This window comes from Amphiprion ocellaris, chromosome 14, assembly GCF_022539595.1.
Source record: "Amphiprion ocellaris isolate individual 3 ecotype Okinawa chromosome 14, ASM2253959v1, whole genome shotgun sequence".
NCBI classification, from domain to species: Eukaryota; Metazoa; Chordata; class Actinopteri; family Pomacentridae; genus Amphiprion; species Amphiprion ocellaris.
The window spans coordinates 32,719,847-32,740,924 of record NC_072779.1 but is presented as its reverse complement, the minus strand read 5'-3'; the positions used below and the strand labels follow the sequence as shown (position 1 = coordinate 32,740,924).

The 21,078-nt window shown below is 36.4% G+C and overlaps 1 protein-coding gene across 2 annotated transcripts in view; it reads left to right on the top strand.

Annotated features, from left to right (window-relative positions):
* sgcd (sarcoglycan, delta (dystrophin-associated glycoprotein)) overlaps positions 1–21,078 on the top strand; it is a 471,411-nt gene that overhangs the window by 360,649 nt on the left and 89,684 nt on the right. For both annotated transcript variants that reach the window (XM_055017413.1, XM_023263457.3), the window contains 2 exons: positions 4,172–4,259; positions 9,263–9,382. In XM_055017413.1, the coding sequence (XP_054873388.1) occupies positions 4,172–4,259; positions 9,263–9,382 (208 nt within the window). The remainder of the gene's footprint in view (positions 1–4,171; positions 4,260–9,262; positions 9,383–21,078) is intronic.

Here is a 21,078-nt window from a genome sequence, read left to right as displayed (position 1 = left end):
TTAGGGTCAGTGGGGGGGTGGAGTCTATCCCAGCTGACTGAGGGTGAAGACAGGGGACACCTGGACAGGTAACAGTCTATCACAGGACTACACACAGAGACAAACAATCACACTCACATTCACACCTACAGACAATGTAGAGTTACCAGTTAACCTCAGCATGTTTTTGGACTGTGGGAGGAAGCCAGAGAAGCTGGAGAAAACCCACACATGTAAAGTTCAGTGTTAGAAAACAAACACAACTTACCTTGCAGCTACGACACCTTGCCGTTGGAAGGATTTTTCAAAGTCGAGCGCTATTTGTCAAAGCTGACACACTCAAACGCCTCCACAGTCAACGTTGATGTAATTATCAGCTAAACGGCGTCTTCTATACATCCACGGCTTCGCATTCGGTGCACACCACGCTGTTATTGTGATAACTTCCTGCTTGTGCATCATACGTTCAGTGTATTTACTGTGGGAACTTCAATAAGTTTGGCAGGAGCCATAATGTTATCAGTAATATACACACAAGGCATATCCCCTCCTCGACTGCGAGTGCAGCACAACGGTCCGGCCGTTATCTCTAATTAAGAAGTTGACTGAGGCGTGAAGATTAGTCAGGCTCAGAGACAGCAGAGTGTCCGACGTGATCGGCATTACAGATCGGCCCGGTCACTCTGGGAAAAGGGAATTATCAAACGGAGCAGGAGGCTGAAGTCTCGGCGTACAGAGAGTTTATGGTGTGTTTGACTCTGGAGTCACACCTTCGTATCTCTGCTTGTTTCCGTGTCCAATAATCCGATACTTCAGGCTGCACCACGCCACTGAAAGATTAACGCTTTTTATTCCTCTCCGGGAGTTTTACACATTTTGTGGAACATTTAACTCCAGTTTTGTTTAACCCTCGTGTCGTCCTGTGGGTCAAATTGACCCGTTTTGAAAGTTTGAAAATGTGGAAAAAATATATATTTTCACAGTGAAACTTCTGATGTCCATGTTTTCAACATTTTTGGGAAATTTATGAACATTTTGGTGGGAAAAAAAGAAATGTTAAAAACGTTTCTTATGAACATTCACAAAAAAATCAACCAAAATCCAGCAAAATTCACAGGTTTTTGTTGATTTTTATGTGAATGTTCTTAAAGAAAATATCGGAAGTTTTACTGATATATATGGAATCACTTTAGATATTTTTAGGATTTTTTTAGAAGATTTTTACTCATTTTTTGAAAATATTTACAAAAATTTTCTTGCCAAATTTGGGGGATTTTTCTAAAATAATACTTTTAAGGGAAATTTTTAAGGAATTATTGGAATTTTCTTCCTGAAGGTTTTGCAAATTTTCAGAAATTTGGGGAATTTTTTTGCTGATTTTTGTATTTTTTTCAGACAAGGAAACAATATTTTTTTGGTGCTCGTAAATGAGGACAACAGGAGGGTTAACCTTCTGAACTCTTTTTTCTTTGCTCTTGTCTCATTTTCTTCACTGTAGTATAATATCCTGCATCGCTATGGAAACAGCACAACCATGACAAATGTGTTGCATGTTGGCCGTGTGCAGAATGGTATAATTTCATACCATAAATCATGAAATGATGAAAAAAAAAATAGCTGACTTTGAATATTTATTGTACACACATTTTAAAAAATGGATTTTTTTTTTTCCAGTGCCTGCATGTGTTACCAATACTTTAAATTGTCAAATAGGTTTTATTTTGTTTTATTGAACCTCCTCTTCATCTTTTCTCTGCTCTGTGTGAACATACTATATTTATGTCACAGGAGTCAGTCACGCTTTGTCGGTTACCGAATTTAGTTTATTCTTGGTGAACTTTTTCAATGAGACGTGTAGAATAAAGCTTACAATAGTTTGTTTTTCATGTTGCAACCTTTTAGAGGACCATCATAAACTTGTTTTTACAGTTTTTTGCCATCATAAATGGTGTCATTTTGGGAGTTTATTTAAAGGAAAACATGATTCACAACCTCACTGGTTGGTTTTAAGGGTTGAAAGGGTTGAGATGTCCAACATTTCCTGACAGATAATGTTTCACAACTGTCCTCTATAATATGTAAATACAGAAGTTGTGTGTCTATTTCAGTGTCATCAGAAGAAATTCGGGTTAAATGGGCTGAATTTCGGTCCAGTTTTATCACACTGATATGGGTCTGCTTCACTCTAAACCCAATAATGAGCGTTATCTTTGCAGAGCTTCAGCAGTAGCTTTGGTGGGTGTTAGTGTTTAGAAGAAGTGTTAGGATCAGGCATTGAGAAGAGTAAATATCTGGGATATTCAAAGTGTAAGGCAGAGGCGTCAAACATGTGACCCGTGGACCAAACCCGGCCCACCAGAGGGTCCAATCCGGCCCATGGGACCACTTTGTAAAGTAAAAAAATTACTAAGAAGACTGTAAATTTTAAATAATTCCTAGACAAGTTGTTTTGATCATAAAATAAAATCATAAAGTTAAATACTAGATTGCTTATTGTTCCTTTGTCACTTTGTCTCATTTTTATAATATTTTGTCTTGTTTTTGTCATTTTTTGTGTTATTATGTCTGACTTTTGTCGTTTGTCACATTTTTTTGTCATTTTTTGTCACTTTGTACCTCGTTTTTGACTCGTTTGTGTTGTCAATTTTTTGGTCATTTTGTTTTTCGCTTCTGTCTTTTTTTGTATCATTTGTGTCATTTGCATAATTTTTTTGTCTCATCATTTGTCTTATTTTTTTGTTGCTTCATAGCTTTTTTGTCTAATTTTTGTCTTTTTTGTTTCATGTCATTTGTCTCATTTCTTGTCATCTTGTTTCTCATTTTTGTCATTTTCTATCTCAATTTGTATTATTTTGTCTTGTTTTTGTTGTTTTTTTTGTCTTTCTTTTGGTCTGACTCCTTATTTTGATCATAAAGTAAAATCCTATGTCATTCAGTTCTAGATAGCTGTGACTAAATGTTGTGTACCTTTGTAGACACTCTCTAATCTGTCAGTTGTAATGTGTAAATGATAAACTGAGGCTGAATGTTGTTGAAACTGAATTTATTTTTCTTATTAAATTTCAGGTTGTTCACAATGTTTTGTAAAAAGATAGTTGATTAAATGTGAACATTGTCAGAATGTACTGTTTTGCACTAAAACAGGGGAAACATTTGGAGTTATTTCTGGGTTATTATGCTGTGATTTTATTGGTCCGGTCCACCTGAGATCAAACTGGGCTGAATGCGGCTCCTGGACTAAGTTGAGTTTGATGCTGCTGGTGTGAGGATTAGGGTTGAGGAGACACTTTGCATCCATAATTCACATCACTGCTTATCAGCTGAATTGTTCTTCAAGTATTTTTCTCAGGAAGGTGTGGTGCATTTCAAATAAAACTGCACAATTTGATCTTTCGAGCAGTTAATTAGAATTTACATCAGATTTATTCATGAATTCGACCTGAGTCTATCTTCACATCCATCAGTCTTGCTTCAACTACAAATCAACTTGTCATTACACAGATACGTTGGAATCTAGATGTTTTAATATCTGAGCAATGCAGTTATTGCTCATTAATATCACATCACATGACATAGCAGAACCAAAGCTTAGTAATCATGCTTGTTTGTATTTTTATGAAGTAGTATTCATGAGATAAAGACAGATCTGCAAAGTAATATGTTTACTAAGTTCTTCACCCATTTTCAAACTGCTGCTGCTCGGTTGAATAATCACAGAGTTCCTGTTGTTTCATAGCACATCTCAAAACAAACAGCAGAAATGATACTTCTTGTTTCTCTGTGCACCAAAGACTAATCCGGCAAATTTCTGCTGCAAGTTCTGACATTACGCCTCACTTTGCATGAAAAATAAACACAAAATATTGGACTTCCTGTTTATTGCAGTGACTCCAAAGTTGTGGTTGATAGCAGCAACTCAGATTCAGATAGTATCTAAAATTTGGAAGAATTATTCTAGTAAATAATGGAAGATCTGACTTTAACAGTAATTTTTTAACAGAGATCTAGCTTGTGTGTTTGGCCCTTATACTCACCAAGATGAGAGCTTAAAACTGGTGTTATCAGTCTCAGAGGGTTAAAGGAAGGTTCATATCTGTTTTTCAGGGCTCCTGCTCATGTTTTAAAGAGAATAAGTATTTAAATGAGCATTGAATCTCAAACTAAATGAGTATCTTTGTGGATTTGTCCGCAGGGCCGCCCACTGTTCCTGCAGTCGTCCAGAAACGTGTCGGTCAATATCGTCAACAGCAACAACCAGCTGCTCACGCAGCTCGTAACAGGTAAGATCAGCAGGAAAACACCAGCTGCTGTTCATGTTTGTTTAACGTGACGCAGAACACGAGCTTCAAAAACATCTGGAACAGAGACATGACAGGTCTGTGTTTTCCATCAGCCAGATAACTGGAGAGGTTTCATGTCTTATGTGGGTTTTTGTATACTGTCACTTGAAAATGGTTTCATCACGTCTGTTTTCATATGTTTCTCACTTTATGACTTTTCTTTTTTCTGAAATATGCCCTCACTTTTTGAAATGACCCAACTTTTTGAAAAATGCCCCTGTTTTTTGAAAAATATCCTTACTTTTTTGGAATATGTTCTTATTTTCTTTAAAAAAAAAAAAAAAAAGAAAAACACTTACTTTTTGGAAAATATACTCACCGTGTGAGAATATTCTCACTTCTTGAACATCAATGAAATCAATGTTGATTAAATTTTCAACTCCAAAGGATTTTTTTATACATTTCAGGAGAAAAATCCTCTTTGCAAACATTTTTGCAACATAGGTGTTATTTTACAGCTTATTTTCATATTTTTGCAAACATTAGATTGATCCTTTTGCCTTTTCCTAACACAATTAAGACGTCATGGTTTTTTCCCCTGCCAGCCGAGGCTTCAGTCTCTCCTCCATAACTCTGCGATGGTACCTTCCTCTTTACATTCTGCAGCTGTCACTCTCTAATAGAGTCGTCGCCGGATGGAAATCTCTTCATGCAGCGTCATGAAGCGTCTCCGCCGTTAAAAAGCACGCTGACATTTCTCCTCGTGGGTCTGAAGAGGAAGAAGTCTGTGGATGTTTCTCATGGATGACTGAGCGGCGTTCATGTTCAGGGAGGAACTTCACGTCTCAGATGGAGAGTGACAGAATCAATTGCAGGCTTGTCAATCAGTCACCCTCAGCGTCAAGTGTTCTCTGCCTCCGCATGAGACAAAGCAATCGGAGATGGAGGGAGTCGAATACTTGTTCTTGTTTGTCGTGACACCAGTCGCAGTGTTGGCAGCTTTCAGGATTTCCTCAAGGATCCTGCAGACTTCCAGTGAAATGAAGAATTGTTTACACTCGTGTTGTGGTGTAAACCTCTTTCACCAACAGGTTGAATCTGATGATTGCAATTATTTTTTTTTTTGCTTCTCAATTCTATTCCATTAATTATATTTGTCTTTCTTTGACATTTTTTTTATTATGATTTCGTAATTTAAAGCTAAAGTTTTCGGATGCTGATCAGCCACACCCTTAAAATCATTACCAGGTTACACTGATGATCTGTTTACAGTGGCATCTGTGAGTGGTTGGGATATTTTAAGCAGTCAAGTCAGAAAATGTAAAGAGCAAGAAGACGATTGGGTTAGAGGACCTCCAAAATGGAAGGTATTGTGGGGTAATCCCAGTTTATCATGGTTACCAGAGTTTACCAGAGTAACAGGTTGAATCTGATGGTTGCAACTTTTTTTCACTTCTTAATTCTATTCTATTCAATATATTTGTCATTTTTTGTCTTTTTTTGACAAATGACAAATTAAATTAAAGCAAAATGACAAATCTTTTGCTTTAATTTAAAGCAAAAGATCTCAGATGTTGATCAACCACAACCTTAAAACCATTAACAGTTTAAATGGCTAACATTCATTATCTATTTACAGTTGCATCAGTGAGTGGTTGGAATTTTTTAGGAAGTCAAGTAGGAAAATGTAAAGAGTAAGGATGTAAACAAACCAAACTCTAGACGGGTTAGACGATCTCCAAAATGGAAGGTGTTGTGGGGTAATTCCTCTATATTGTGGTTCCCAAAGTGTTGTGGTGGAAACCTTTCACCAACAGGTTGCATCTGATTGTTACAACTTTTTTTTGCTTCTTAATTCTATTCATTTCAATAAATTTGTCATTTTCTGACATTGATATTTTCATTCTGACTTCATAATTTGAAGCTAAATATTTCGTGTGCTTATCAGCCACAATTTTAAAACCAACAACGGGCTGCACTGATTACCTGTTTACAGTGGCATCAGTGAGTAGTTGGGATATTTTGGGTTGGGAGTAAGAGAGTTGGGAGTAGTTGGGCGTAAGGATGTAAACAAGTCAAACTCAAAGGTGTGGGGTAATTACTATACCGTGGCTACCAAAGTGTCCAAGGAAAGACAACTAGTGAATCAGACATGTGGAACCACCAACATTTAATCAACAGTACTTTTTTTGATATTGACATCCTTTATCTTCTTTATAACAATCATTAACATCCCAGGTTGTGGCTGATCAATGTTAATATTTATGGTGTTCATGTTTCCAAAGCAGCATTTTGTCAGAACTAAGTTTGCACATCCTGCTTTAACCAGCTGCCAATATACAGAAAGATGGAGATTGATGGAGGAAAAACTGTCAAACATCCAACGCTAGCATTAGTTTGACGAAAGTAAATGAAAGGTTTCTGCATCCTGCTCACCCAGTTCTACTCATACTAGAGTCCATTTGAGGTTTCTTGAAGGCTGGCTGTGATTTTATGTCTTTTATTTCATCTTCACGGCAGCTAGCTGCAGATTGAACTGTAGCACTGTAAGACCAAGTGCTATAAAATGTTGTTTCCTTCCAAACCCAAACACAGTGGACGGATACAGCACAGGATCTCTGGACAAATTAAAGACTTTGCATTTTTATTGGTCAACATCAGTCCAGCAGCGACTTTTTCAATTCCAACTCTTTCAGCAATGAATTTTCAAAGATATAGATGATGAAGAATCTCCTCAAAAGCTACATTGTTTGGATGGTGTTTTTGGATTGGATTGAGCTGCCAATGGATGTCCACAGAGGAGTTTACATGAAGACTTGGGCTGAATTTCCATCACTGTGACTCTTGCTGACACAAAAAGCATGAATTGGCCTTAAAACATCCAGCCTGGTATCCTGAAAAAAGGGTGTTTTTAGCACACCAAGTCAGCTGCCATGTTACCAGAATCTTTTTTCATTTGCCGTTTTATTGCACACCATGTAGTTGTGACCAAAGCCGCAAAAAGCCTAGAAAGCATAGAAAGGACAAGCAAAATGTGGCACAGGTGGCACTTTATTCCCCATTTCATGATATCATGTCGTAAAAAACACCTGGAAGATCCTTTCAAATGAATCCACGACCTTAAAAAACAAGTTGGAAAATTCATATCTTGCTCTTTTGGAGGTGATGTATCAGCCTGGATTCTCAACAGAATGAAAGTATCCCAGCACCGTATTATAGAGTACGATATACACTCTTGAAAAGGAGAGTTTTCAGTGAGGTTTTCTTGGTTTAAATATGCTTGAGTACAAATTAAATTTGTGTAATTGAGTTTGTAGAACTGTTGACAACCTTCTTCCTCATGACAACCCTTTACTAATCCCACAGTGGGGTAATTTACAGCGTTACAGCAGCAAACGATTGGTGCAAAATAAAATAGGTTGTTTTAGACACTTTCTGAATCATTTTGGACAGGATTCCAGTCATTTTGGGCAATTTTAGTCCCATTGGACAACTTTTTAATCATTTCAGGCAAGTTTCAAAGCATTCAAATAGTTTTCAATTCAATTTGGTCCAGTTTTGGGTAATTTTGGGCAATTATATGTCTTTCTGTTAAATTTTTAACCAATTTGATAGGTGCAAATGAAATACTGCAAACCAGATTTCGAGTAATTTTGCAAAATTTTGAGCCCTTTAGGACAACTTTGGAGTCATTTTGTGCAAGTTTTAAAGCATTTTAAACAGCTTTTAACTCATTTATGAATGGTTTTAAGTTACATTGGGAAATTTGGAGTCTGTCTGGATCATTTTTCAGTTATTTTGTAAAGGACTCCAGTGATTTTGGACACATTTCAAGATATTTTAGACCATGTTTAAACTAGTTTAGTCTTCTTGGAGAGGTCTGAATGGTTTTGGACAATTTCTGATTAATTTATGACAGAATTTAAGTTTCTTTGGTCAATTTTGAGTCCGTTTGAAAATTTTTGAGTTGTTTTGGACACATTTCAAAAACATTTTAGACCATTTTTAAGGTAATTTAGGACACTTTCTGAGTCTATTTGGACAATTTTGGGTCATTTTGGACAATTTCTGAATCATTTTGGACAGGATTCCAGTCATTTTTGGGCAATTTTTAGTCCTGTTGGATAAATTTTTAATCGTTTCAGACAAGTTTCAAAGCATTCAAGTAGTTTTCAACTCATTTTGGACCAGTTTCAGGTAGTTTTGAGCAATTTTATGTTTTTATATTTTCTGTTATATTTTTAAGCAATTCGATAGGTGCAAATAGAATAATACAAACAAGGTTTTGAGTAATTTTGCAAAATTTGAGTCCTTTTGGACAAAAGTCTGGATCGTTTTGGATAATTTCTGAGTCATATGACAGATTTTAAGTTCCTTTGGACAATTTTGAGTCCTTTTGACAATTTGTTAAAAGGACACGTTTCAAAACATTTTAAACCATTTTTAAACTAATTTAGGGCACTTATACAAATAACAAATAAAAATTACATAAGTACTGATTTTTCCACATGCGGATATTGCACAGATTCGTCTAGATGTCCAAAATACCAATACTGCACATATTAATGACTTAAAAGATTCTCCCATGAGTAGAATTCTTGATATTTCACAGATTCTTTGGTAGAAAATCACTGATTTCGCACAGATTCTTGCATATGTGGGAAACTGATATTGCACAGAGCTTTTAAACATATATAATATTCATAATGCACATGTTGAATGTGTTCCGTTTCTTCAAATCTGACTGCAGCAGGAAGGAGGAACCTGCAGTATCTCCACCTTAAAGTTAAGCATCTGTGATGATCACCAAAAACATGCGGGTCAATCTCGTGAATTTAAACAAAATACATAATGAGTTTGAAAGAGTTTTCTTTTGCCAAAGTCTGGAGACACATCGGGCATCTCCCACCCGGATGCTCCTTTAGGTTCTTCAAATTCTGAGGCGATTCGGTAAGAAATGGGCTCCTCTTTGATGTCCGCTCTCCTTCTGTGTTCGCTTCCAGGATCCAGTGGATTTAAAGCACGAGGCAAGATGTTTGAAGTCAAGTCCACCTCCGGGAAGCTGCTGTTCTCGGCCGACGAGCAGGAGGTGGTGGTGGGCGCCGAGAGGCTCCGAGTGATGGGTGAGTGGCCGGATCTCCATCCAGATGTTGGACAGAATGTTTGTTTCTCCAGAGGTGCTTTGGTTGCTGCTTGGTTGGATAACATCTCGTCATATCTTCTTATTTTTCTGCATTTTTTCCACCTTATGCTGAAGCAAAATGCCTATACTGTATTGACATATAACACTTTTACAACTACATCGATGCAAAGTGTCAAACCGACGTAATGTGATGCTTACATTAGCATCACAAGCAGCCGGTAGCGGAGAGAAAACGCCTCAGATTTGTGTGTTTGAGTCGAGTGAAATGACAACCAGCAGCAGAGGATGACGAGGATTTTTTCCAGTGTTGTTTTTTTCCAGAGAGATTGATGTTGAGGAGCTTGTATTTGCCAACAGGACTGCAGGGGGAGAAGTCCTGACATGTAGTCCTTTAGACAAACTCATTTTGTGCTTATGACAGGAGATAAGAGGTGATGGCCGACCGGTCGGCCTCCGAGTGACAAATGATTTCCTGTGAGAGGCTGTAAGTCAGGACGGTGAAATTAGCTCCCTGAGAAATCAGGAATCCAAGCAGAAACAAAAGCGTCTGTGTAGAATTAAAGAAGATCATCCTGAGGTCTGGTGGGGAATAAAATCTGACCACAAGAGGGGACAGATTCAAGCTGAGTGTTGACTTTACAAGACTGCTGTGGCGAATCTGACTGAGTCACTCGTTAATGACGGGAGTTAAGTTACTTTGGACCATTTTGGAGTCATTTTGTGCAAGTTTAAAGCATTTTAAACTGCTTTTAACTCCTTTATGAATGATTTTAAGTTACTTTGGGAAATTTGGCTTCCAGGCAAGTTTCAAAGCATTTAAAGAGTTTTCAACTCAATGTGGTCCAGTTTTGGGTCATTTGGGTAATTGTATGTCTTCCTGTTAAATTTTTAACCAATTTGATGGATGCAAATACAATAATACAAACCATGTTTCAAGTAATTTTGGGAAAATTTGAGCCCTTTAGGACAACTTTGGAGTCATTTTGTGCAAGTTTTGAAGCATTTTAAACAGCTTTTAAGTCATTTATGAATGGTTTTAAGTTACTTTGGGAAATTTGGAGTCCGTCTGGATCATTTTTGAGTTATTTTGTACAGGACTCCAGTGATTTTGGACACATTTCAAGATATTTTAGACCATGTTTAAACTAATTCAGACCTTGGAGAGCTCTGAATGGTTTTGGACAATTTCTGATTCATTTATGACAGATTTTAAGTTTCTTTGGTCAATTTTGAGTCCTTTTGACAATTTTTGAGTTGTTTTGTGCAAGTTTCAAAGCATTGTAAACAGCTTTTTACTCCTTTATTTGGAGTCAATTATAGATTTTTAACTGTTTGTATACATTTTTACTAAAAATGCAATCTCCAAATTATTCATGTCCATTAAAACTGTGGTTAGCTTTTGTACCATTTTGTAATTTCTTCAATGTTCTCATCACAAACTGAGAGCAGCTGATCCGTGTAGTTTTGGTTCTAGCTACTAACACATTGTTATTGATGTGAAAATGTCAACTAGATTGTGATATTTTTTTCATTCTAATTATGTGGTTTTGGTGCCTAAATCAACCCAAACAGTAAAGTGAAACCGAAAGCAAACAAGGAGTGAATTTTCTTACATTTCTACTGAAACTGTAATGTCCACATTATTCATATCCTTTGAAATTGTGGTTTGTTTTTGAGAAATTACTGTTTCCTGGTGCCTAAATGTTACCAAGCTTCTAAAATATTATTGACTTATGTGGAAGCATCAACCAAAATTGTGTTGTGTTTTCTTAATTCTAACCAATGTAGCTTTGGAGTCTAAACTAGCTAAACTGCTTGTGAAACTGAAAGTACATAACAAATGAAAATGAAAGTTAAGTTTATAATATTGACATATAATAATATATGTATATATGGTCTCATATGGGATGCAAACTCTGGTCTAGATCCTCCTAACATAAACTTCATTTGATCTTTTAAACTGGAATGTTTTTTTTTACAACATAAGTGAGAAACTATGTGTGTTTCAAGACCACATTGCTGTTTTTCCCATTAAAATGCAGTTTAGTTGTATAAAATGGTCATTTTGAGGAGACAGGATTGGCATGATTGCTGTCTGATTTCACTCATGGTATTTTGTGCTGAAAAACTTTGGTCCCTTTTGTTAAATATAGAAAAGAACCGAGTATCCCGTCACAGGTGAACCTCAGGTATCTTCAGCAACAACCGAGCAGAAAAGGATTCAAAGACCTGCAGCGGCTATTAGAGATTAGACAAAACAAGGCCGAGTTGAAAGGCACGCCAAGGAACACAATCATAGAATAATAAGGACATGAATCACATGGAGAAACTTTTAGCATAACGGAGTCCTGTGGGAGCTCAAAGGGCCGACTGTGTGCTGAGGCAGCGGTTGCCAAGGTGTTTGATTAGCCTCGTCGCCCTGAGCGCGCTCATCAAACGGCTGCCGAGATAAACGCAGTAATTGGCAAATCATGGCCGCGACTCTCTCCCTGCTGTTGTCACCACGACGGACCGAGAGACGGAATTAAACTCTGATTTTCTTTAGTCCCGTCTGTCTCCACAGGGCTCAGACTGTTTGTACGAAGCAGAAATTCACTCGCAGGTATCAACTTTTACAGCAAAGGCTCTGACAGGCGTGGAAATGTTTCTTATTTAGGAAGCCTGGTTTGGATTTTCACAGCTGCTGGAGGATAAATGACGATTCGAACAACCTTCTGACCTTTCTTCTGCTGTGGATATTCAGCATCCTTTGAAGATTATTAATCCTTTCACTGATATCTAAAACTTTACAGCTTTAACAGCCTCATTTATGCAGAGAAATACAAAATTATCGTGATTTTTATTGGACCAGAAAGTTTCTTGAGATAAGTGATGACAGATGGTGAGACAGTCTGTTAGAGGTGTTGATGATGTGGGCTTATTTTAGAAGTTTTTAATAAAAAATACCAAATTATTCACACAGAAATGAATCTTAAAGTTTTTATCTGCTGCCACATCAGTCAAATAGTTGCTAATCAGCTTCAATCAATGGAGCTCTTGGGTTTTAAACGAACTGACTAGTGGACTGGTGCATCATATGTACAGCTGGTGGTGATGCTACAGAAGCTGCATATTCTCAAAAAAACTAACCACAAGTTCAAAAAATAGAGTAAAAATGTGAGAACTTTCACTCTTCGTTTACTTTCGGTTTCACATTGCTGTGTGGTTTGGTCCAGGAACCAAACTACATGCTTAGAATTAAAGCATTTCAGACAGAAGGTCTCAAAAATAATGGTGATTTGATCATGTTGTGCGAGTTTCAAAGAATTTTAAACTGCTTTTAACGAGCTTATGTCAGACTTTAAGTTACTTGAGGCAATTTTAAGTTGTTTTGGACAATTTTTGAGTTATTTTGGTAACGTTACAAAACATTTTAGACCTTTTTTTAAACCCATTTAGGACACTTTTCAAGGCCAGGACAGGTTTGGTTCTTTTAGGACAGTTTCTGAGTCATTTTGGACAAGAATCCAGTCATTTTTGGGAAATTTGAGTCCTGTTGGGCAACTTTTGAATCATTTTAAACAATTTACAAAGCATTCAGATAGTTTTCAGTTCATTTTGGGCAATTTTCTGTACTTTTGTACAATTTTTTAGCAATTAGATAGATTCAAGTAGAATAATACAAGCCAAGTTTCTACTCGTTTTGTGCAAACTTGAGTCCTTAAGGACAATTTAGGAGTCTTTTTGTGCAAGTTAAAGCATTTTAAACTGCTTTTAACTTATTTTTTGAAAGTTTTTAAGTTAGTTTCGGCAATTTTGAGTCGTTCTGGACAATTTGTGAATCACTGAATATGTTTCAAAGCATTTTAGACCATTTTTGAACTAATTTATGACACGTTTCCAGTCTATTTGGATAGGTTTGGGTCCTTTTGCTCAATTTTTGAGTCATTTTGGACAGAATTCAAGTCATTTTACACAATTTTATGTACTTTATGACAATTTTGGGGTCAGTGTGTACAAGTTTCAAAGCATTTCTAGGGAACCTGAGTATACACAGCAGATGAAATCCCTAAAGTCCCGATGATGTATCATGTAGGAGCTGTGAAAATCCAAAATATAAGAACATTACATGCACAGAAAGAAATCTGACGAACGTGAGATAGTCAGACGTGAACTTTTTTAGAAATATTTGCTGAACTGAGGTTAAACGGGCCGACTGGGTTTAAATAGCGGGTCGAGTTTCAGCCAGACTGCAACCAAAAGCACACCTTTCCATTAAAAGCGCTCCGCCGTCGTCCATCTGTCGAGCGGCACTTTACCGAGGTGCTGACAGTAATGAACTCTGACTCAGTGAGGCTGCAAAGGATGTAAATGAATGTAGATGAGGATGAAGAGTAATTGCAGCACAGAGGGCTGTGAAAGGTGAGAGCGAGAGGAAGGCTGAGACACCAAAGCCGTCGCAGCTCTTAACTGAGAGAAAAAAGACACTTCAGTTTATCTATTAATGAAGCTGTGGGCGGACGGATGGATGGCTGCTGCTGAATGACAGCAGATGGAAAAATATAATCCCCAACGGGATCAAGAGAAATCAAAGATTTTTTAAGTAAGAGGAAGGAAAGGGGGAAATAAAGAAATATAAAGGGAAGGGAATGAAGGCGCAGGATGCAAAAACAAAGCTAAAAGGGAGGAAGAAGCATGAACCAAAGACGTCGTAGCTTCAGAGAAATGTGCTTCTTTATCTGGAGGATTCTGTGATGTTTTTACATCTTAATTATCCTCATAATTATCCTGCTGTGTGAGAGAGACTGAGAAAAAAGGCATCATTAACTCGGCTCTTGTGCAGATATGAGTTTGAAAAAGAGGATCCTTTACAGTTTTTGTCAGGTTTGGTGGAAATATGTTTCATTTTCAGTCTTATTTTATTCAGTTTAACTTCTTCCTCTAGTCGAACATGCACGGCTGCACGACAACTGCTGCTAAAACCCTAATTTTACTTCATATTTCACACATTTTTAAGTTAACGCGGCATTATTATGTCTGCACAAGTCATTTTTCTGGTTTAAAAGTTAATTTAAATTGTTGAAAATAAGAGAAAATGGCTTGAAAATGCAATTTTTTTTAACCGAACACATCAAGAGTTCAGGGTTTTCAAGATGAAAGGTCACTAAGATCCTGATGATTTAGTAGTTCTGTGAAAGTTTCAAAGCATTTTAGACCATTTTTTAAAACAATTTAGGACACTTTTCCAAGTCAGGTTTGGGTCCTTTAAGACAATTTCTGAGTCTTGTGCAAATTTCAAAGCATTTTAAACTGCTTTTCACTCATTTATGACAGATTTTATGTTACTTTGGGCAATTTTGAGTCATTTCGACAGTTTTTAAATCATTTTGTGCACATTTGTAAGCATTTTAGGCAGCTTTTAACTCATTTATGACAGGTATTAGGTTACTTTGGACAAGTTTCAGTCCTTCTGGACAATTTTTGAGTCATTTTGGACGCTTTTTGAAACATTTTATACCATTTTTAAACTAATTTGAGACACGTTTTGAGTCTATTTGGACAAGTGTGGGTCCTTCTGGGCGATTTTTGAGTCCTTCAGGACAAAATTTGAGTCATTTTATGCAGGTTTTTATGAGTTCAGACTGATGGGTTAGTTGTTGAGCAGTGCGACAGAAGTGGGAATAAAAGAAAAAGATTTTAAAGGATACTTTTTCATAGACTGTTTTTTCCTTCCAGTTGTTAAACAAGCTGTTTATTTTAGACTTTAACTGCAGCATTTCTGTATCTGATGGAACTTTAGTGCACATTTTCTTACCTTTTGAGAGCTTAAATGTTCAATTTTACACTTGAAAAAGTAAATTCTAAAGCTGTTGCTTTTGCAAAAAATATCCAATATTTGTCTTTTAAAGAAGCTAGTGACACAACAAAACAGATTAATGTCCATTTTAGCCAAAGTTACAAACAGATCTATTGATTTCTTTGACTTTATAGTTCTCAGTTGTTGACTTCATAGTTCATAATATCATTTATTCTCTTCGCTGCTGGAAACTGGGAGCCGATTCCATATTTTAACACACTTGACAGAAAATTGAACTGAACTTGAAGATAGAAGCGTAAAGATTTGAGCATTCGGTTCATCTAATGCATTCTCAGACAGACGGATGTTTACGTCGTCTGCATGAATAATGAATGTGGAAATGACACTTTGTTGTAGCTGCAGAACCTATTAGAGTGAAGCTTGTGAAAGTGTTTTCCAAGTTAGAGATGATAATTCACCGTCCAACAGTCGAAACCTGCTAAGAAGCGCCGTTAAGCAACTGGAACTGCTTTTAACTCATCAATGGCACATTTTAAGTTACTTTGGGCGATTTTTAGTGATTTTGGACAATTTTTTTGTTATTCTGGACATGTTTCAATGCATTTTAGACCATTTTAAACAAATTTAGGACTCGTTTAATTCTGCACATGTTTGGGGTCTTCAAGGGATCCTGAATATCCACAGCAGATGAAAAGTCAGATAGTCACTAAAATTCTGATGATTCTGTCGTGTTGTGCAAGGTTTAAAGCATTTTAAACAGGTTTTAACTAGTTTATGACAGGAGTCCAGTCATTTTTTGCAATTTTGAGTCCTTTAGGACAATTTTGGAGTCATTTTGTGCAAGTTTCAAAGCATTTTTAACAGATTTTAACTTATTTATGACAGGCTTTAAGTTACCTTGGGCAATTTTGAGTCCTTTTGGACAATTTTTGAATCATTTTTTACAGGTTTCCAGTCATTTTGGACACATTGTAAAACATTTTAGACCATTTGTAAACTTATTTAAGACAGTTTCCAAGTCTATTTGGACAAGTTCAGGTCCTTTTGGACAATTTTTGAGTCATTTTGGACACGCTTAAAACATTTAAGGCTATTTTTAAACTAATTTAGGACATGTTTTGAGACATATTTGCACAGGTTTGGGTCCTACAGGACAGTTTCTGAGCCATTTTCGACAGGATTCCAGCAATTTTATAAAATTTTGAGTCCTTTAGGACATTTTGGACACATTTCAAAGCATTTTAGACCATTTTTTGACTAATTTAGGATACTTTCCTAGTCTCTGGCCAGATTTGGTTAGTTTTAGACAATTTCTGAGTCATGCTGTGCAAGTTTCAAAGCATTTTAAACTGCTTTTAACTGATTTGTGACATGTTTTTAGTTACTCTGGGTAATTCTGAGTCTTTTCAACAATTTTTAAATTGTTTTGTGCATGTTTTTAAGCATTTTAAACAGCTTCTAATTCGTTTTGGAGTCATTTCCTTCTGGAGTCATTTTGTACATGTTTCAACGCATTTTAGACCATTTTTTGAACTAATTTAGGACGCTTTCAAGGTCTGTTTGAACAGGTCTGGGTCCTTTTGGACAATTTCTGAGTCATGCTGTGCAAGTTTAAAAGCATTTTAAACTGCTTTTAACTCATTTCTGACAGATTTTCGGTTACTTCAAGCGATTCTGAGAACTTTTGACAATTTTTGAGTCCTACTAGACATGTTTCAAAGCATTTCAGACCCTTTTAAAACTGATTCAGGGCTCGTTTTAAGTCTATTTGGACAGGTTTGTGGTCTTTAGGGCTCCTGAATATCCACAGCAGCTGAAAGGTCAGATGGTCACTAAAATCCTGATGATTCATCCTCTAGAAGCTGTGAAAATCCTAAATATAATAACAGAACATCGACAGAACAGTCGAAACCTGCATCGTAAGCAGCTGAATCAGTCAAGAAAACGTCGGAAAAATCTGTGTTTAACAGGCAAACATTGAATGTTTGCATGTGATTGAAGAGCAGCTTCTGTCTGTTTCGTTGTCCTGCTGATGTACCGAGACACTGAGGAGGCTTATAAAGCTGCCACATGTCATTACCGGCCCCATCCTTCCTTCCCCACCAATAAAATACATAATTATCTCCTGCGTATAACTTTAATTGGCCCGGCTGAGGTCATTGGAAATCCATGATGCTGCCGTGAGAGGTTTCTGCAGCTATTTACAGTCCGGTCAGACGGACAGTAAACGAGAACATGAACATGAACATGAACGGAGGGAAAAGGACGAGCACAGACAATCACACCACTGTCGCCTTTCATTTAGTCTTTTCTCTGACGTGTGGTATCATCTGAAAAAGAAAGAAACATGTTTTTAAAAACGGTTCCCTGAATCGATTCGTCAATAACTGGAGCTGTCAGTCAGTTTGGGATAAACAGGCTGCATTTTAAACATACTGGGGTCAGGAGATGAATTTTTACTGCTAATTTTTCTGAATAACCACCAAACAAACAATGTCAGATTTTCAGAGAATTTCACAGCAGTTTTTACATATTAAAACTCTCTGCAACAAATAAACACGGTAAAAATATTTACATCAAAAAAGGAAAAAAGAAAATGTATCTATTGATCAATGTCAGGGATTCATTAACAAATAAATATATTTTTAGAAAACAAGGAAAAAACATTGAATTTAAAAAATAAACAACAGGTACAAAATTATTTAAAAAATCTATATCAGTGCATCATAAAAGATAGAAATATATTTTAGAAAATAAGAAAAAAATGTTAAATTAAAAAAAAAAAAAAATATATATATATATATATATATATATATATATATATGTATATATATATATATATATACATACATATATATCGTCAAGGCCTCATCAGTAAATACATATAAATTATAAAGCAAGGAAGATTTTTTAAAAAGAAAAAAGTAAAAAATTATATACTGATCAATATTAGGCCATCAAAAATAAAATAAAAATGTAAATAAATAAATAAATGAATGGATTTTTGAAAACATGGGAGAATTATAATTTAAGTTTTAAAAAAGAAATCTCCTTTCAGTAGCTTTCTGTTAGCAGTAAAAACTGAATATTTTGGTAAAATGCTCAGCTGCTGCTATAATTTATCTGTATTTCTACTGTAATTAATATTGTTTTAACCAAAAAGAAGGCATCATGTTCTCACTGTCATGGACAACGTATTTATAGCAACTGATTTTAATAGTTAAACACTAACTTGTGATGTACTTTAGAGTATATTTAGAAGTACAGTAGTGAAAATTTAACACTTCAGGACTCATTTATTCAGAATCCGGAGCTGATTTTGATAAAAACGTTTCATAAGAAGCAGCAGAAATCCTCCCTCTACTGTAAACTGCTGCCAAGTCCAGCAGATGTGGCTGAAAGCTGAGCGTGAAGGACGACGGCCTGCGACTGTAGTCGAGGTTTAAAAGTCAGCGGGTCGGCCGATGTTCCCTCCACATGTTTCCAGAGCCGCCTCGGATCAAACTGAATGAGCAGAGTTCACCGAAGCGACGAGCTCCTGCTGTTTTCCCCTCCGAGGAAGCTGCACCGATAAACACTGTACAGAGCTTCTAGCGGCGAGTGGACGAGGCCGGAGGTATTTAAACTTCCACCGAGTCCACAGGGAGGAAGGCAGGAGTCACCTTGGAGCTCAGGATCACAGTTAACATCTCTGCTAGAGAGAAAGCCGCTGATTTATACGACATGGAGGTCCTTTAGAGGAAACACAGTTATAGAATAAGACCAAAACATGTCCCAAACCAGGTGGATAAACCCCAGAATCCATCTTCTCCTCTTTGTTTTGACCTTCAAACCAAGTTCCACACAGCTCTGCCTGCTGAGATGTGGCAGTGATATTTCAACCCATCTGTCATATTTCTGACTATTCTGAATGTTAGCAAAGTCACTCATGAATGAGTCTCTGCAGCTCTTAAGCAGCTTTAATGTGAGACAAAAACACCAGTATTAGACTACTCTGACCTCGTTTGCTGCAATAACGGATGCAAATTGGACAAAATAGTGCAATTAATGTTATGAAAAATCATCATAAGGGCAGTAAACTGTGTTAAATTTGGTTAAAGTTGGAGGAAAGATTCCAGTTATTGTTAATTAAAGTACAAATGTTTACTGATCTCTTGCTCTGATTCTTCATTTCTACCCAAAACGTCTTCATTTACATTGAATACTGGCTTTAAATTATGAATCAGTCAACAAGCATAGAATTTAAATCACTCTGCATCATTTCAGACAAACTCAGATTTAGTCACTTTTTTTTCTTTTGGGACCCAAAAAACTAAGCTCTGTAAAATATTTTGGTTCAATTTTAAGAATTTCATAGGTTCTCAGAAATTAAGTTTTTGTATTTTCACCCTTTAAAAAATTGCAAGAGACCATTTTAAAAGTTCAATATCTCCAAAAATAAAACTCCTACAGCCATGAAATTTGGTGAAGACACAGACAAAATAGTTTCCAGAGGACTGAAATAAACAAATGGCTACAACAGAGGCCACAGTTTTATTTTTGTAACCCCTAAAAATGGAAAAAAGTGTAAAATTTTCAAACAAGGATAGCATTGAGGCCCCGGAATGTTGCTGTAAGTGTATATGTATGGATGAATCCACATTTCTTGCTGAAAATACAGTATTTGGTCAACATTTCACCAACTTTTGAGTCTCTAACATCAGTGGAAATGAATAGACTGACCCACTTACAAGACTGTGAAGACGTATATGTTTTTCAGTTCGGTCCTTGGAGGGTTTTAAGCGTTAACTTAATTGTAACTGATCCATTTAATGTAAACATTTTGGCAGTATATTTATGATAAGTAAGAATGTGGCTGGTTGCAGGATTTAGCCATGGTAAAGATCTTGCCTGATGAAGATGTGACACGTAATATTTGCATGTAAATATAATTCTGCCTTAAACCTGCACTTTTTCTAACAACCAGCAGGGGGCGACTGTCTGGTTGTATAGAAGTCTATGGGAAAATGAGGCAACTTCTCAATTGATTTGTTACCCCAGTAAACATTTTCCTAATGCATTTATGGTATAAATGGTTAGTTTTAAGAGTTTTTCAACACATTTAGTAAATTGCATGAGGAAAACACAGGAGTAATTCTTAAATGAAGAATGAAATTTCCATTATTTAACAAATTGTTTTGACTTTATAAAGTGTTGTCATTGCAGATATATCATTAGATATATATTAATGCACTGATGCAGTCTTCAGTGTGTGGAGTAGCTTCACGTTCAGATAGCAGCATTGAAATTAAATGCAAACTTGAGATTCTTGATGATTCATGCTGGTTTGTGATTTTCTGAACCTGTTTTGACAGCAACCTCCCATAGGGGACGCCATCAAAAACCTAAATTTCTCTTCAAGTTAGGCGACAGGAAGTTGATGTGCCATGTGGCTACTATTATATGTCACTAAAAATACAGATGCTGGAATATGTATTAACTCCAAAAGTCTTTCATGAAGATAAATGAGGGACATATAATGAGGTCCTGGACGATGAACCAGGTCAGTCGAACATCTCTACCAGGAGTCAGGGATGATTTCATTGGTTAGCATCATTTTGGTTGGAGACTTTTGGCAGAGTTGCTTCCTAAACAGCACAAATCTGTGAGCAGAAGTGTCACAATCACACAAAACGAGTACATTTCGGTACAGAACATTAGTGCAGCAACAGTTTTTTGCAGATTTGCACCAAATCATGGTCTATTTCAGAGACTGCAGGATTTTGACAGAAAAATCTGAACAAGTGAAGAAATAATTGAGTAAAGATTCATTCTTTATTAAAGATAGTAAAGCTGCCAAGTTGAAGGTACAGATCAGAACCTTTCACTCTTAAAACTCT